The sequence below is a fragment of the Physeter macrocephalus genome, chromosome 15, assembly GCF_002837175.3.
Source record: "Physeter macrocephalus isolate SW-GA chromosome 15, ASM283717v5, whole genome shotgun sequence".
In the NCBI taxonomy this organism is placed as follows: Eukaryota; Metazoa; Chordata; class Mammalia; order Artiodactyla; family Physeteridae; genus Physeter; species Physeter macrocephalus.
Genome location: NC_041228.1, coordinates 78303536 through 78322206, shown reverse-complemented (window position 1 = coordinate 78322206; position 18671 = coordinate 78303536). Strand labels below are relative to the sequence as shown.

General features: G+C 45.8%; 1 protein-coding gene across 1 annotated transcript in view; it reads right to left on the bottom strand.

The window, feature by feature from the left end:
* Window positions 1-1695: 1695 nt before the first annotated feature.
* OPRK1 (opioid receptor kappa 1) overlaps window positions 1696-18671 on the bottom strand; it is an 18928-nt gene continuing 1952 nt past the window's right edge. The window contains exons 2-3 of the mRNA XM_024127031.1: window positions 7746-8098; window positions 1696-2236 (exon numbers count right to left, since the gene is read on the bottom strand). Of these exons, the coding sequence (XP_023982799.1) occupies window positions 1701-2236; window positions 7746-8098 (889 nt within the window). The 3' untranslated portion in view covers window positions 1696-1700. The remainder of the gene's footprint in view (window positions 2237-7745; window positions 8099-18671) is intronic.

Here is an 18671-nt window from a genome sequence, read left to right as displayed (position 1 = left end):
CTGCCTTCACTCAGCTGTGCTCGGTGCCATGAAAATCTGCAAAGTAGACAAACATCGTCACAGTAAAATTCTGAAACCACGTACAAACTCTTCCATGCAAGGTATGTTTCCAAAAGGAGAGAGTACGCACCCAAGAGAGAAAGTACTCAGTGAACAGAACTCATCGATGTAGTGATGTCGGTAGTTATATAGTCTATACGTTTGATTTTCCTATGAATTCCACAGGATGCTGCCCTAATAACATACAGGCTTAAAGAAGAGATGGGTGTTATTTCTAAATTAGCCCTTTCTTCTGCCCAGGCAAATTGCAGAAAGAGCCATGACCTTGAAACCATACGTTTCAGGGGAAAGAAAGAGGAATTTATGCGTCATCTGGAAGTTTTAGCAAAATCACCCTAAATGTGCTGCCCGTTGGCATTATCCTCAGCAGGTGTGCTCCTCACGCGGCACGGTGCCAGGTATGCCCAAGCACCACGAGCGACACGATGTCCTCATTCAGCCCACAATTCGGGGCAATTTTACTTCTCGCTGAAAGCCGCAAAAGAGTACCTCAAGATTTACATGAGCAAGATGTCCTCCTTCCGTGAATAGAGAGAGTCTGGTAACAGCGATATATTCACAAAGAGATGCTGCTTATAAGCTAGATCCTGCCAAGGCTACAACCTGGGAGCAAGTTAAATATTTCCTGATTCATTGACACATGAGTCCTGGGCTCCGAACACCCACTACAGGGCTAGCGGGCGCTCCGGGAGTCATGGCGCCATGACTGATTCCCGGACAGAAGCTTATGCGGCAGCAAAATGTCTCGGCATCAACCCTGAACGACTCGACTCGGGATCCCATCAGTGTGCCCTCGGGAACCCACTTGGCAGGGAGGCAAGCCCATTCCTTATTTGTACGTCCACTGTTATTTACAGATGAAACTATACATGTAGTTGGTGGTATTTAAACCACTTGTGTCTCTCGACATCAGGACGTGCTTTATCATGAGGTTATTTATCTGAATAGCATGCTAAAGACAAACAAACCATAGTTTTCAAGAGGTTAAACGATAACCACCTTTTGCACGTTTAAATAACTTTGTGCACATCAGGACGATCTTCTACTGCACGCGAACAGCAGACGCCCCAGGTGTGGGTGTCTTAAGCGGAACTCCTCCCCACGCAGCCACAGGGGATGCGTGTCCACACGGCGTTAAGCGGGCTGGGCACGGGCCCTGGACACGGTTTTCCTTCTTAATGAGGTTGCTGCTGTCAGTGTTCAGCGTCCGGATCGGATGCCCGCTAAGCCCTGAAACCACTTTATTTTTCTTTTCTTTTTTCCTAAACAGAGCTTTTGACACCACGTTGCATAGGAAGGTCACAGCAGATGGGTCCTGAACGAAATCTAGGCAGCCAGAAGGAAAAGGCTCGTTTCTTTGTCCCTCAAAGGACCTGGGAGTCAGCCTCGCTTCCCCTCCCTGGACAGGGGCTGCATCTTCTTGCTCAGGCCTCTTGCGCTCTGTCCCCACAGCCTTGATGTCTCCACTGACCTGGGTCGCTAACGCAGCCCGCATCTCACCACCTCGGACCACGAGATTTCTAAAAGTTTGTTAAAACTGCTGCCCTTCCGTCTCAGACTGCCGTAGTAATCCGAGTTAAACCTAGATCGTTGAGCTCCTCTCTACCTGGAGAACTACAGGACGACATCTCCACGACTAGTCATACTGGTTTATTTACCTCGTCAGCAGCATCCCTCAGGGGAGCAGGATCCTGAACGGTATTCCTGACTCTGTCAGTGCTCTGGCGCTCCATCCTCATCTTAACTGGAAAGCAGAAGTCCCTGAAACACCGCTTGAAGTTTTCATCGAGAAAGGCATAGAGAATGGGGTTCAGGCTGCTGTTGGTGTAGCCTAAGGCGATACAGAAGTAATAGCTGGAGAGCGCAGCCGTGCTGTAGGAGCTGCTCCCCAGAGCCTCCACAAGGATGAAAATGTGGATGGGGGTCCAGCAGATGACGAAGACCGCCACCACCACCAGGACAAGCCTGGTGATGCGACGGAGGTTGCGGTCTTTCTCTCGGGAGCCGGAAAGGAGCCGGACGCTTTTTAAGCGCAGGATCATGAGGGTGTAGCAGACGATTATGATGAGGACGGGAATCACAAAGGCAAAGACGAAGACACAGATCTTCATGAAGAGGTCCCACCAGGAGTAATCGTTGTCCGGAAACTGCAAGGAGCACTCGACGACATCCATGTCTGGAGGAGGTGACAAAGCAAAGCCACAAAAGGGACATCAATTGTTAGCGCCGTGGCTGCCAAGGGTTTTCAAAATGTGAGTTTTAACGCCTTCGGTTGCAAAGGTGCAATTACGGCGAGACGCTATCACCTGAAGCAGATCACCAGTTAGGAACGAATGCCATGCATATTAACCATGCTATCTTTGCACACAGAACAAGGAAGCCGGAAGGTCACCGTTCACTGCTAACAAACACAATGCTCCAGAATAAATACGATTAGCCAGCAATACGAATTATCTCGCTGTGGAACGGGTTGACGCGGGTGATTTTCACAAGAGCTAAATTGTTCATTTATAGCACGAGTGCTTATTTGCATTTCCATACATTAACAATTCTCCCACGTCAAAGGCTCTGACAATAAAAGCCAGTCTCTATTTGTAATAAATGATTAAATATTTCACATCTAGCCATTCAAGTTAACAAAAGCCAACTTGTCCAAAAAACATTAAGTGGTTTACAAGAAATCACTATGTGGGTCGATAAAAATTTAAACAAAATTTGTCTAAATATGACCCAGCTGTTGTGATTTAATGGAACCAATGGTGGTCACTGTGCTTGAGAGCATTGTTGAAACATGAGTAAACTTTTGAAGAAGAAAAACAGGAGGAGGATGAAAAGGAGGAGAAGAAAATAGAAGGGGGGGGAGGGAAAGGAGGAAGAGAATCACCATCATCGGCATCATCAAGGAAATTCATAAATCAGACACTTTTTTTTTTTTTTTTTTTTTTTGCGGTACGCGGGCCTCTCACCGTTGCGGCCTCTCCCGCTGCGGAGCACAGGCTCCGGACGCGCAGGCGCAGCGGCCACGGCTCACGGGCCCAGCCGCTCCGCGGCACGTGGGATCCTCCCGGACCGGGGCGCGAACCCGCGTCCCCTGCATCGGCAGGCGGACTCCCAACCACTGCGCCACCAGGGAAGCCCCAGACACATTTTTTACTTTTGCCAACATCGACTATGTAACAGATAAAACGACTATGTTTATAGGATTACTTAGAAAATGGTTTTATTTGCTCTGCTTCTCTTTGCTGGACAGTATTCTCTTTGGAGTGACCATAATATTAGAAAGAGCAGAAACCCAGGATAAGAACATTTTATAATACAGGGCCCGCTCACCCCTGCCAGGCTCCCTTATGCCCAAGCATCAGCCACTGAGCACAGAGCAGGCTAAACTCTCTTTGTCCTGATTCTTCTTTAGATAAAGGAATCATGAACAATACTAAGTTATGATTTTTAGAATGAAAATATTTTCTTCTGACACTGGAAAATCCGCTTTAAAAATAGTATAAGAATATTTTTCAAATCGTGAAAGAGCTCTATTAGTAGTGTTTTCTAAAAACATCTTCATGTGCCCTTAATCATATATCCCTTAGTAAAACAAAATCTTAGAATTTCGAGTAGACATACTTTAAAACACAAAGAGTATAATCATTTTGGCCAATTAATAGAGATGACTATCTTAGAGTCATTTTCTATCAACTAAACACCATATCAAACCTTTCAATAGTAAATGAAAGCTCCCAGAATAACTTGTAATTTTTGATTCCCTACAAAAGCCATTGTCCAAAGTACCATTACTAGGAGGACTCCAAGAAACAAACAAGGATCTCTCTTATTTTTTGCGTTAGTGTTTATGGAAATAAGACCAAAGTCATTTCTTAAAAATCATCACTATCATCATAGAAGAAATGCATTTATTAAACAACTTTTTAGGGTGGCACATTGCTCCCTAGCTTCCTTGAGGGTTTTCTCTCCCCTGCTTAACTTCTGTGTGTTCCCACAGTGCCTCCTCCGTGTGGGCGGCCTCAGCTTAGATGTCACTTTAGAGACATTTATACAGAGGCTGGCCCATTTGAATAGAGCTCTTCCCTGCAATTTATATTTTCTATATATTATACTTATTCTATTTTTATCATTATATAATAACAGAAGCTAGACAGAAACCAGACAGAAGCTCTTCTGTAATAATGTGTTGCCTTTCCTAACGTTTTTCTCTCCATCCAGAATGTAAACTACCTTAGGGTAGGTGCCCAATCCACCTTGAATAATATTCAATCCCTGCCACATAGGGAGGCAGGAATATATGGTGTTTGAGGAGAAGAATTTGTTAAATAAACAAATTAATACCACAAGGAAGCCCTTGAAAATATGGGCTCAGTACAGTAGTTATTATGGAAGAGTAACCTGTTAAGATAAGCAAGGCAACGTAAGGGCTGGTGTTTATAATTTGGACACGTCTTTAACTCTGAGGATCCGCTTCCTCTCGCAGGTAGCAGGAGCTCACAAAACGTTTAATGAATGGGTGAAAGAATCAACTGCTAGACTTTTACAAGACTTTGGAAAACATCCAGCGATAGAGTGGCAAATATCCTCGGGAATGTCCACGAAGCTGAACTTATACCTACAAGGGGAAAGGAGAGTCCTGAGGCAACCACCAAGGAAATCCAAGTCCAAGCACCCATTTTTATTAAATGTTTGATTTCAGGAAAAAGAGTGCATCTTTATCTTTAAAGACATATATAGGGCTTCCCTGGTGGCGCAGTGGTTGAGAGTCTGCCTGCCGATGCAGGGGACGCGGGTTCGTGCCCCGGTCCGGGAGGATCCCACGTGCCGCGGAGCGGCTGGGACCGTGAGCCGTGGCCGCTGAGCCTGCGCGTCCGGAGCCTGTGCTCCGCAACGGGAGAGGCCACGACGGTGAGAGGCCCGCGTACCGCAAAATTAATAAATAAATAAATAAAATAAAATAAATAATTAAAAAAAAATAAAAATAAAGACATATATAGGCTGAAAGTGAAGGGACAGAAAAAGATATTCAGTGAAAATGGAAACCAAAAGAGAGCAGGAGTCGCTAGCTATACTTACATCAGACAAAACAGCCTTTGAGTTAAAAGCTTTCACAGAAGGCGATTTTATATAAGGATAAAAGGGTCAATTCATCAAGAGGATAAACAATTGTAAATATATATGCACTCAACATTGGAGCACCTAAATATATAAAGTATATACAAACAGAACTGAAGTGAGGCAAGACAGAGATACAATAATAGTAGGGGACTACAATATCCCACTTTCAACAATGGGTAGATTATCCACATAGAAAATCAGTAAAGAAATGGCAGACTTGAAAACATTAAAAATAAAATGAACTCAACAGATATACACAAAACATTTCACTCAAGAGCAGCAGAACAGGGGCTTCTCCGGTGGCACAGTGGTTAAGAATCCGCCTGCCAATGCAGGGGACACGGGTTCGAGCCCTGGTCCGGGAAGATCCCACACACCGCGGAGCAACTAAGCCCGTGTGTCACAACTACTGAGCCTGTGCTCTAGAGCCCGCGAGCCACAACTACTGAGCCCGCGAGCCACAAGTACTGAGCCTGTGCGCCTAGAGCCGTGCTCCGCAACAAGAGAAGCCACTGCAATGAGAAGCCCGCGCACCGCAACGAAGAGCAGCCCCCGCTCGCCGCAACTGGAGAAAGCCTGCGCGCAGCAACAAAGACCCAACGCAGCCAAAAAAAAAAAAAAAAAAAAAGCCAATGCCAATCAGCTCTGATACGTGTGTGGAGATTACCTAAAGCACTCTTCTTGGTCACCCAGGAGTCTTGACATGCAGCGTGAAGCGCACTCCAAAATGAGCGCACGAGCCGGTCTGGAGACGATCTTTCATCACATAAACAAAGCATGCTTCACAACATAAAAGACACACGGAAAGGATGGAGCCCTCCTACAGGACTACTCTTCTCTCGTTTCTTCCTCTATTAGTTTTGCCACACGAACTAATCTTCTGCTGACACTGGGGGCTCTTTTCTTCCATTGCATCTGCACTCGTCCATCCCCAGCACCTCCTTCCTGGAAAACCCACATCTATCTTCATTTCCTTTCAAAAACCTAACTGAAATCCATTTCTTCTAGAATGTCATTTTCTGACAATGATTACAGGAGTAGTGGTTAAGTCGACAGGTATAACTATTTACAAGTATAACTGTAAAAGTCAATTCTTTGTTTGTCCTGGGAAAAAATCATCCATCTTCTTTTGTTATTTAGCCCATCGTCCTCACCCTCACACTGCATATGCAGCATCTCCTTTTGAATCTAAGTTATTACGTACCAACCCCTAGGGCTCAGAAGAGTTTCCTGCAATTTTATTTCATGTGTTGTGTGTATGAAGAAACAGAATCCTGTGTGTAATTAATCATATTTTAAAGTGCTTCTCTGGTAAAGTTTGGCTTTTCTTAAAATTTACCAAGTATTACAGCTTAACACTTGCAGCGCTTATGCTGTAAACTCATTTTGTAGTTTATGAGGAAAAAGATTATGCTTCATTTAAAAATGTGTACCATGCAGGATAAGCTATGATTTTAGCACCTGCCTTTTCACTGCGACCTTGGAAACTCCTTACTTATCTGTACTCACAGGTGTCATGAGCCCCCAAAATAAACTGGAGCATGTAGACAACTGCTAAAGCAATAAATAGCATTTATAAAGTCCAATGGGATTGCTCGGCTCCCCTAACCCCAATGAATTTCTATTAAGACCAAAGGTATTTTCACAGCTTTGTCTTCTACTAGTAAAGCTAAGCTCCTAGAGCAGTAGTTCTCACCTTGGCTACAGGTCAGAGTCACCTGGGGAGATCTTAAAAATCTTGACACCCAAACTGTGCCTCAGGTCAATTAAACCGGACCGTCCAGAGTGGGACCAGGCAGCAGTATTTTCTAACGTACCCAGGTGATTCCAACACACGTCCCAGGGTCAGAACCACTGTCCTAGAAATACAGGGAACACATCAAATGTCCTGTTTGCATGGGGTAAAAAGTAACGAGTCCAAAATCCGATGGTTTTGCTTCTGTGTACTACCATCCATCTGTGAACCTAATTTTGAATGGCCTACACCCAAATGAAGCTGCCATGATAGTAGCCTGGAGATTAACCCCTAAGGAAAAAGAGTAAATAGCCAGCATGACTCTAATGACTTAGGGTGCTTTTTAGGGAGAAGGAAGAGGAGCAAGGAGGTGTATCTTAGAATTGCCAGGACGCAACAAATTGTATTTTAAAAATCCACGTGACTGTGGTTCCTAATTTCATCCCCACCCCTCCAGATTCCAATAAGCACTTTCTGAATAGGGGACAGGTTGGGTGTCTGTGTTCCGGTCATGCCATTATCCCATCCTGTGTTTAGATGTGGAAAGGAACACAAAACGGTTTTATTTCTCAACTTCCGTGGATTTAGCATTATATTTCCGTTGGCATTTGGCTTTTCCTCTAGATATGTGGCCTACTCACTCCCAGATTAAGAGTTTGTGTAATTAGAAGTTACATTCTAAAAAATGAAATGATTTAACCGAATCACTTTGCTGAACACCTGAAACTGACACAACATCGTAAATCAACTCTACTTCAATAAAAAATTATTTCTTTTATGAACAATGAAAAAATAAACATTTTTAAAGTGAAATTTAAAAAGCTGCCCTTACCTTCCCGGACTTTGGTTCCTCCAAGGACTATGGCAGAGATGCCAACAGATGAAGACAGGATCCAAATACAGATGTTGATGATCTTTGCCTTCAGGGGCGTGCGGAAGTCGAGAGCCTTGACGGGGTGGCACACGGCGATGTATCGGTCCACGCTCATCATGGTCAAGGTGAAGATGCTGGTGAACATGTTGTAGTAGTCGATGGAGATGACGATCTTGCACAGCACATCCCCAAAGGGCCAGGAGTTCATCAGATAGACCGTGCTCTGGAAGGGCATGGTCGTGGTAACCAAAGCATCTGCCAAAGCCAGGTTAAATATATAGATGTTGGTTGCTGTCTTCATCTTTGTGTACCTGAAAGACAAGAAACAAGATTATTTCTCTCCATCTTCATGTCATACCCATGATGTACATGTGCCGCTGGGTTAATGAATTTGTTTTTCATTCACTTATTCTTTACGCATTTATCATCCAATATGTAAAAGGACTGTTCTAGACATTAGGGGTAGTAGAAAAATGGGCAAACATTTCTGACTTTATTTAGCTTTTATTCTAGTGCTTTGTTCCAAAATCTATTTAATTTTAAAAGGGTAAAGAAACGAGCATAGACAGACAGATGAACATACATATAGATCTTTTCAACAGACTTCAGTGTGACGCAGGTCTTTATTTTGTGACTGACAGTTCATTTTAATCCTACCCAGGACTGCTTGGCTTTGTTCATTTTTTAATGCTTTATTTTTTTTTCACTGTGTAAAACAAAGATAAAACATACCCAAGTTTTCCTCGAGGAAGATTTACCCAACTTTACTTTGAGAAATCACCCTTTGTAATTATGTCTTTTGAAATGGTTTTTAGTTTTAAATACATTCAATTTCAATGACTACAGCACAACTAAGTGTTGATTTTTGTCTACGAGTGTCCCACTAGCTTTTCATTTTAAATGCATTATGTAAAAAAAGCAGGTTGAGTTCTTCCCTTACACACAGTATAGCATAAAACATAATCTGGTAAGGTAGGTGAGAAAGAAGTCTGTTTTCCTTTACTTTCATCTTGAGAGATTTATAAAGCACACAATGTGTTTCACTTTCCAATTGAGGGAACAAAAAATTTCAAAATAGGTCAGAAATGTTGCCTTTAAGCCCAAATTATTTCTTTCAGTTTCAACATGAAGCTTAGAACAATTCCATTTTCTACTAAAACTGAATTCAGAAGATTAAGAGGATTGTTTTACTTAGAGAACGCTTCCTTAGAGATCTACAGGGCATGAAATGTACCAAACTACATCAGCGGGTTTTCTGAGGCCAAATGTTAAAATATGTTGGGAAAATCCATATAATTTTTTTTTTTTTTTGCGGTCCGCGGGCCTCTCACTGTTGTGGCCTCTCCCGTTGCGGAGCACAGGCTCCGGACGCGCAGGCCCAGCGGCCACGGCTCACGGGCCCAGCCGCTCCGCGGCACGTGGGATCCTCCCGGACCGGGGCGCGAACCCGGTTCCCCTGCATCGGCAGGCGGACGCGCAACCACTGCGCCACCAGGGGAGCCCGGAAAATCCATATATTAATTACTTTCTACACACCTCACATTTGTGGACCTAATCACAATTAATTCAGCCATGTCCCACGTACCTACAAGGAGCAGCTGTACAGCACAGCTGGAGTTCTGTACCTTTCTCAAAGTAATATGGTTATAGAAGGCGCTGCAGGAACTCAAACCCAGGGGTTTGACTTCACCCTTGCATTTTGCATCTCCCCAGCACTTGATAATTTACAAAGCCCCGAATTTTGACTTCCATGTATCCTATTTGATTCTCACAACAACTGCCCTTCGAGTTGCTCAGGAGATTTAGGTCTTTTCTCTGATATCGCTGAAGAAAGTAGACTCAGGTGAGTAAAGTGATTTTTCTAGTGTCAGCAGAGGCAGGGGCTCAGTGGGAGGAGGTGGAGGAGGCAGCAGGGCGCGGCCCCTCCTCCAGGGTTCTGGAAGACACATGCTTCCAAGCCCACAACACTGAAAGGGAGAACTGAACAGGAATAATTAAGAGTAGCAGACTGTGGGCTCACCGAATAGCTATTGACAGTCCTTTATGCGCTACACTGCACTGCATCCAGTGGCCACGGGATTAAAAGACCCCACCCCCAAAGACAGGCTGGTTGAGCCCCCCTGGGTATTGTTTGCATGGAACCAAAGCAAAGTAGCAGTGAGTTCTTTCAGTCACTGTCCGTCTGCTGGTGAAAACAAACAAGAAAGCTTTCTCACTGCGATCAGACAGGAAATTATTCTCCGTTCCATCCACACCGCTTTCTAAGAAGTTGCAAGTATTTCAAGTAAAATGGCCCCATGTGAGTGGGAATTCTTGGCTCGCGTGGAGCGGCTGGAGGTGGGCTGGCGGGGCGTGGCTGCACTCCTCAGCGTCCAGGCCGCTGGAGCATATGGCGTTAAAAGAGCAAAGTCTGCGCGCTGTCGCCACTAAACCTGTCAATGTTGCAAGCCTGCAAACGACGGTGGGAGGTGGAGAGCAGGCCAGGTAGAGGGGTCAGCAGGGAGCTCAGGGCGCCAGCCACGAGGACGTCATCGCGGGGCAACGTCACGGACGGTGTCCCCGCGAGCTGACAGCGCTCCCCATCGCAGGCTGACTCAAGACCTCGCTAGCGTGGTTCTCTGCACAGGGACAGCCGCACACGCTCGTGTGACAGCGAGGGGAACAAAGTTATCTGCAGAGCTCTTGCGAACCAGCGTCACCAGGTGGAGATTCTGGGAGAGCGTGGCACTTGCGCGAGAAAAGTGAGGCGACGGCAGGAGGAACGTTGACCCTGTGACCCTGCAGCCTCGCGGCTTCCTGTCCTGCCCTGAACCTGTTGTGGGCGCAGACAATGCAGGTGGAGACGTCGTCCTCGGATCGTTTCCATCCCTTGCGACTGAGCGCACTGCCCCAGGGCTTCTCTTTTAATTTCAGTGAAGCTTCTTTAATCAGGAGCTGCTTTTTAGCTTCGGGACAGCATAACAAAGCCATACTCTTGACGGCTAATCACCATACGTCTTTAAACACAGAGGCGGTTTGGTTCTGCGGGTGGATTTGCGTTACTTGTGGCTCTTACCCGCCCTTGTCCGCCAGGCTGACACCCTCTCTGCCTCTTCAGCCACGCTCCTGCGCCTTCCCCGGGCTCATCGTGTCAACATTTCCGCACGTCTCAGTGCCTGCTCCATACACAGCAATATCCTGGACACTGAGCCTACTGAAAAAGAAGCTGATACAGACCCTGCCCCCGGGGTCTTTCAAACTCATTGAGCCAAAGTTACGACGTGAACTAGAGGAAGAGACAGAGGGGGAGTTCACCGTGTAGGGAAGAGATCCGGACGTGTTTCAAGGACGGCAGAACCTGGAGGGGCTCTTGCACTTTGAGAAGGATTTGGCCACGGAGGTTTGCCGGCTAGAGCCTTCTTCAGGGCCACGGGTCCTGCTGGGGGTGATGGGAGGCTGCTTGGGGTGGGAACAGGGGTGTCAGGCCACAGAGCACCTTGAACACCAGGAAGAAAACCCATTTTAAGTATTGACTGAGGACTCCCGTGACAGACACTGTTTTAGGAACTTTATGTCTTCTGGCAATAAGGTCATGATGATCACCTCACCCGGTGCCTCGGCCTCCTCAGTGCACGCCAGCCCTGCTCGGCACCGTCCTGCTGCTACTCGTCTCGGCGTGTTGTTGGCGCTACCGTCAATCACCCACCGCAGTCCTAGGAACCGTGTGACAATCCCGCAAGGCCCAGCGGCCGCACTTCTGAAGAGGGAGCAGCCTCAGAGACGATTCTCACTGCTTCTCGGAGTCCATCCCTAATAGTAAAGGGATTCAGGACCGTAGTCCAGAGTTTCTCAAGGAGTCACAAGTTATCAGAGGACTAACGGGATTCTGTGAATTCTGCTACTTCTGGCAGCTGAAGGCTGAAAAACATCCTGACAAGTGTGGTTCAGTGTGCATCGCGAGGGCAGAAAACACGTGACATGATGAGACAGGGCCTGGGTCAGGGAATGCAAATATAAAACATTAGCATGTTACCCCTCGGTGGACAAATGCCGTCAGCACGTTATGGTGTCTCAGGTTTTCCATGAGCAACATCCATATATATATATTTTTTTTTGCCGTACGCGGGCCTCTCACTCTTGTGGCCCCTCCCGTTGCGGAGCGCAGGCTCCGGACGCGCAGGCGCAGCGGCCACGGCTCACGGGCCCAGCCGCTCCGCGGCACGTGGGATCCTCCCGGACCGGGGCGCGAACCCGCGTCCCCTGCATCGGCAGGCGGACGCGCAACCACTGCGCCGCCAGGGAAGCCCCCCATTTTTTTCTCAGCTGAGGAAACTCAGTAAAGAGGAAGGAAGTGATTTCCTCAAATTTGAGAGACAGTGGGAAGTAAGTAAAATCTGAGCCTTCTGAGTAGTCATCAAGCTACTGCTCCAACATAATGAAAACACAAACACCCTACTGGCCATTTTTTTTGCAGAGACTCCTTTAATACAGCAAACAGCTAACGGCCGATAGAAAGCTCCTGAACAAACACTGGTCTGGTGAAAAAAACGAGTGTGATCCAAGGCTCCCGCCCCACGGGAACCTGGCCACTACCCCACAAGCCGGGAGGTGCGCCGGCAGTCTGAAGACCCCAGACACCAAGCTCAGGAGGAGGCCAGTTCTACAGCACCTGGGAAGATGCGACCCTTTTTCACCAGCGGTGGAAGGACAGCACGGTGAGAGAGGGGTTTCGGCACTCTTTTCCCTGCATGGTTTATTCATCCTCCTGGGCGTGCTTGCCAGATACACAGCATTCTAGGTTTTATGTTTAAAATAACCAGACATGATGGCTGCACTGATGTGAATTCTCAGGAGAACTTATTTGAAAACATAATAAGTTTGCTTCATGAAATTCTCCAGATATTTCCTGTTCATCTCAATGAAATGAATTTGCTATGCATCCTTTTAGATTATTTACTACTGGAATTATGGTTCTTTACTCAAGGGCAGTAGCTTATTAATTTTTTTTTTAAAGAAGGGAAATTCAGCCATTGTTTCTCCAGTGATCTGACTTTGAAATTGCCTCAGTCTATAGTATTTTAAAGGAGTCATATTCACGTAGGTATCAGGTCCCTGATACTCTCCTACATGCAAAGAGCAAAAGCTTTCATGAGAACAGAGGGGTGGGGCGTGTCTCCCAGTCCTGACTCTTGTGACTGCAGGTACCAGGCTGGTAGTGATGGACAGCCAGAAGGGCGGACAGGCGTCTCACTGGGTCCTGGCAGGTGGTCCTTGCAGGGTAGCAGGAGAAGGGGAGGAAGGCCGATGCAGAAGTAATGATTTCACTGCAACAGCCAGGGCCCCAGAAACTGCACATCCTCCCTGCAGTCACGGCCCTGAGACCCAGAAGAAACGTTCTCGTGCGTTCGGTGGTGCACGCTGGGTGCGTGTTTATCACGCCCAACCACACCTGGTAGAAAACTACGAATCTCAAATGACTGACACGTCGCTTCCTAGTGTACAACTATCTGGATGCCTAGAAGTACACAGAATTCTTCAGTTATTTTTCCGTTTTTAGATAGAAAACTGACCTAGCTAAGGTGAACCGCAGGGTGCCACAGAGAGGTGACACGGTTACCCTCCTGCTCTCTCTTTCATGGGAAGGAAGTGCCCCTGCAGTAGGTGGAAAGCAACACAGTAAAGCAGAGACAGTTTAGAGTTGCGTTGTGAAGTTAAACGAGTTAATACTCAACAGAACCTTGGAAAATCGCTCCTATTGCTACAGCCGATCGTTAAAGCCTAATAACTACAGCCATTCTTAGTCTGAAGGCTGCCCTGCTCAACTTCAGACCAGTTCCTTTGGGGCATCTCAATTCATCACATGTTTTATGTTTTTCTCATTTTTCATTTCAATTCTGACTTGCTTGGCCAGTGGAGTGGGTTAAAAAAAAAAACAAAAAAAAACAACCAAGACATAAGCCTTTTATAATATTAGCTTCACTCCTAAAACCTATTCTTGTCGGTTAGTCTTCCTTATCTAAGACAAAAGCCAGCATCCCCTCCAAAGAAAGAAAGAAACAAACAAAAAACCATTGGCTGATTTTCTGTTAAGGAATAAATGAATGTTATTCTGAAACTATCTTTTGTTAACACAGTATCTTGTTAAGCCTGTAAAACTTGCACCACTGAAACCATGTTAAGCCAAATCTTAGAAAGGAAACCGTCCTGCGGACGTAGAATTTTAGGGTTTTCGCTGAGCCCAGAGCACCCCGTCACCCTCCCACCCTCAACCCCCAACCCCCGGCAGCGACAACTGAGTGTGTCCACAGGTTAACCTGGAGTAAAGGAGGCGCCTACTGCCCAGTTCTCCCGAAGACACAGCTGGAGACACGGTAAATGGAGAGGTGCTACCTTCTCCCAGCGAGAAGTCAGTCCCTCCGGAAACTGACTCTAAGACAGGCACCGGGAAAAACTGTAAAGGCAACCCAATCCAAAAGGGATTTTGAAGCCTACAATTTTGCCCAAGTCTGTTAAAGCTTAAGAGCTCTGTACCTGATCACCACCTTGGTGGTTTTTATTTTTCTCTTTCTTTCCTCTTCTTTTTTCCTGTTTTGTTTTCTTTCTTTCTTTTTCAGCAGCCGTTTCGTCTCTGCTCTCTGAAACAGCCCCGTGAGGACTTGGACTTCTGCGATCAGATGTCCCACAGCAAAGAAAATAATTCCATTTAGCTAATCCATACAAACAGTTGCAGTGAAGCCAATTCTCTCTTTTAAGAGCTTGTCAGACAATAAAATTACTTCCAGAAATTCATGATAGGCTCTTCTGAAAATAATTTCTGAAGTTATTTTACTATGCTTGCTTTAATGGGCATGTTGGGTGTTGATTCAAAGAGAGGATTCAGGATAAATTACAACATATTTTTTTAAACCAAAGCCTAAGGCAAGACTGCTGTTGGACAGCCACACACCTCTGCCTTTCCTCCCACACCTCCCTAGGCGTCACTTGGTGACACTGTCTAAGGTTGGCTCCCTTGACATTTGAGAGAACCTGGAATGCGTTGCACATACACCTGCAGGCTCACCCCATCCCGCCTCCCATACTTCCCCAAATTGGTTATATGCCACACGGTTTTGGCGGGACGGGCATAAGCTCGAGCATGGGGTCCCCACTGACTCAGAGGTGGCCTGAGTGAGTCAGATGGTCTCAGCAGAGTGGAGCGTGGGACTTCCATCATGCCTGGGGAAGAAACACCCTGCCCCCTAATTTATGAGCCAGAGAACAGGTACCTTCACGAGGAACAACCTCCATGCCCAGCAATCTTGGGGGCGGTTAGCTGCCTTTGGAGAAGAAACCTGAGTTCAGGAAATGGAACAATTTCCAGAGTATTTTTGTGGTTCTGTTTTTTTCTAAGCCCCTTACAAAGTTACCTCTTTTGGCAAATTCCAACACCGCCCAGGCTGAATTATAGGGAAGCCAAAGTCTTCTACTCCAAGGGCAAAGTCAGCAGAATGCTGATCCCTAGAGGTCTTTATTATGGTAGCAAAGTATTAATGAAAACTAATGAGAAAAGGAAAAGGCAAAACTTAAGACCAAGGACCAAATAATGTTCTGATTTCTGTTACTTTTTTTCCTAATAATTTTTCCTTGTTTATCCTTACACTCAATTTAAAAAGAAACATACCTTTATAAGAGTAAAGCTTTTCTTTAAATTACACAAAAGAAAAAATATATGTACGTAACTTCATAAAGACTGAAGCTTGAACAGTGTCTTCTTAAAGAGAACAGAAAATGGACAAGCGGTGTTTAGAGCTGAATTGTGTCCCTCCAACTCATATGTTCAAGTTCTACCCCCCAGTACTTCAGAATGTGACTGTATTTGAAAGTAGGGTCTTTAAAGAGGTGAAATAAGGTAAAATGGGGTCACTAGAGTGGGCTCTAATCCAACATGACTGGTGTCCTTATCAGAAGAGGACATTAGGACACAGAGAGTAGGGATGTCGTCCACACAGACAGCCATGTGAGGACACAGGGAGAAGGCAGCCGTCTGCAAGCCAAGGAGAGAGGCCTCAGGAGAAACCAAACCTGCCAATACCTTGATCTTGAACTTCCAGCTTCTAGAACTGTGAGAAAACACATTTTTGTGGTTTAAGCCACCCGGTCTGTGGTACTTTGTTACGGCAGCCCTAGCAAACTAATACAGGCAGATGTCTAGAAAACTGAGCTACCTGTGAGATAATCGCATAGAGCCATCCAGAAGGAAGGAGGCCAGCTGAGTCTGCAGCTGGGGATAAATAAGTGCGAGAGAGATACACAGACTTAGGACTGGTCAGAATTTCCCTGACAGTTACAGCCACAAGAATGGATGACAGCACTAAGAGTGATGGTCAGTTTGACAAGCCATCTTGGCCAGGCTACAGTCTCTGAATATTCAGTCACTTACCAAGGCGCTGCTGTGAAGGTGTTTTGTAGATGTGGTTAAAGCCCATAATCAGTTGACCTTAAGCAAAGAAGATGACCCTAGATGATCTGGTGGGCCTGGTCCAATCAGTTGAAAGGCCTTAACTACAGGGCTGCGGCTTCCCAGAGAAAGAAGAGATTCTGCCTGCGGAGGGTAGCCTGCCTCTCCTGATGCCTGCACCTGGGGCTGCAGCCCTGCCTAGCCAGCCCCACAATCACGTACGCCAATTCCCTGGAATCAACCCTCAACACACACATCCCCTACTGGTTCTGTTCCTCTGGTTGAATCCTGACTACTACGGAGGGTGTGCCAAGTGAGGACGAAGAGAGCTGAGAACGCTCTGGAAAAGAGGAGCATTTAGGGAACATCAGGGAAGAGGGGGCTGTGACGGAGGCTGAGGAGAAACCCAGCGGACGCGGAAGGAAGTCAAGGAGAAGGTGAGGCTGGTCCAGCATGCCGAATCCCCGTGGGAGTCAAGGGACAGCCAGGCCGAAACAAGCATCCGGACTGTGGGAGCTTCTGCTCCGGGAGAGGGGTGTCACACCATGGGCACCCCCAAGGTGTTGGTAGGACTAAGGGCATGGATCAAGGTCTGAGGTAAGAACATCCTACGCCAGGACCACAAACCCCAAAGCCTGGAGAGGGAGGCTGGAGTGCTTACATTTTAAGGTTTTCAAAGTGAAAGGTTAAAGTACCCTAACATTAGACAATTATAGCAGTTGCTACATATTAAATGATGAAAGTCCTTGAAATACTAGATTATCTTCAGAAGATACTGGACAGCATTCCAGGTGTTCAAGGTGGGAAAAGCTATGTGTAAGGCAGGTCTAAAAACAGTCAAAGCTTTTTCCACATCCCTCCCTTTCTCCCCAGGTCTGAGCTGGCCATCCCAGACCTGCACCTGCCCTGCCATCCAAGCTTCCAAATTCCATCTCCAGACTGACTGCCTAGAGAACTCAACCAGGACTCTTTTGCATGTACAATATTTTAAAATAACGTCCTTCTCAACACGGGGAGGGGGCAGGGTAAGCTGGGACGAAGTGAGAGAGCGGCATGGACATATACACACTACCAAATGTAAAACAGATAGCTAGTGGGAAGCAGCCGCAGAGCACAGGGAGATCAGCTCGGTGCTTTGTGACCACCTAGAGGGGTGGGATAGGGAGGGAGGGAGGGAGGTACGAGAGGGAGGGGATATGGGGATATATGTATACGTATAGCTGGTTTACTTTGTTACACAGCAGAAACTAGCACACCACTGTAAAGCAATTACACTCCAATAAAGACGTTAAAAAAATAATGTCCCTCTCAAAAGTGATCCCCCATCCTTTCAAGCGATGCTGGTCAGCCCTCAACGACGTCAATCACAAAAGCTGCACTTGAATTCCACACTCTGGTTCTGCTCTGAGTTCTGATGAGCAAACCACCGCCCACTGCAAACCATCTTCAGCCCTTTTTTCTCCTGAGCAAAATAAACCCAAGTCCATCGAGTTTCCTTCTGAGGTTTCATTTTTCAATTCTTTGACCCTGTATCAGCTTGAACAAAATGCTCCGTAATGCTCTCAGCCACAGATTTAAGCCAACTGTTGTTTCAGTAGTTTGGCTTTCCAGGATGAGAATAGAACTCTTCTCTCTTCATTTACTATCAAGTGGGGTGGGAGGATGGGTGATGTTATGTGAACTCTCTAACTCCTATTGTATTTTTAGCTGAATTTATCCCCTTCACACAAATTTTAATCTTGGATATCTTTGGAATAGATATATTCAATTTATAATTATACTTTTTTATATTTATCATTAAAAATCTTAGTCAGTCTACAATGATTCTTCCTTCCTGACATGTCTAATGCTCCCCATGGAGTTCCCTTTGCATATATTTTAAGATTCTTTATTCTTTTTAATCCTAGACTGCAAGGCTATATAAAAAAGTTGTAGAGCAACTAAGAAGCCCTTCTCAAACTCAGAACTTCAAGTTCTCATTCCAGTGACAATAAGATGTGTCTGTTTCACTCAAGCACTTAAATATGACATGAGAAGGAACAGAGTGGCTTTGCTCTTAGCACCCTCTTTTTCTGTAACAATGTTTTATTATAAAACAACGGCCGCTGTAGCAAAGATCTTCTAAAAAATTTAATGATAGTTAGAATACCGCTGTCTTGTCTTTTCTTTTGGTTACTATGATCTTCCCTCCAGTGGAGAGCAGACCTAACATTACTAATGACTTAGGAAAACGATGTGCTTAAAAATATTCCTCCTTCTGTATCTTGTACTCGTCACTGATAGAAGTCCTATAAAATGCAATAAGCAATCATGAAAAGCAAGGTTACCAAGCTAGAGACGCTAACTGTAGGGGAAAAGAGCTTTATAATATGTATTCGGAAGATGGTTTTCAATTCCAGAGCACAGACGAGGATAAAAGACCCGACACTTCCGAGAGACAGAGAGAGAGAGAGAGAGAGAGAGAGAGA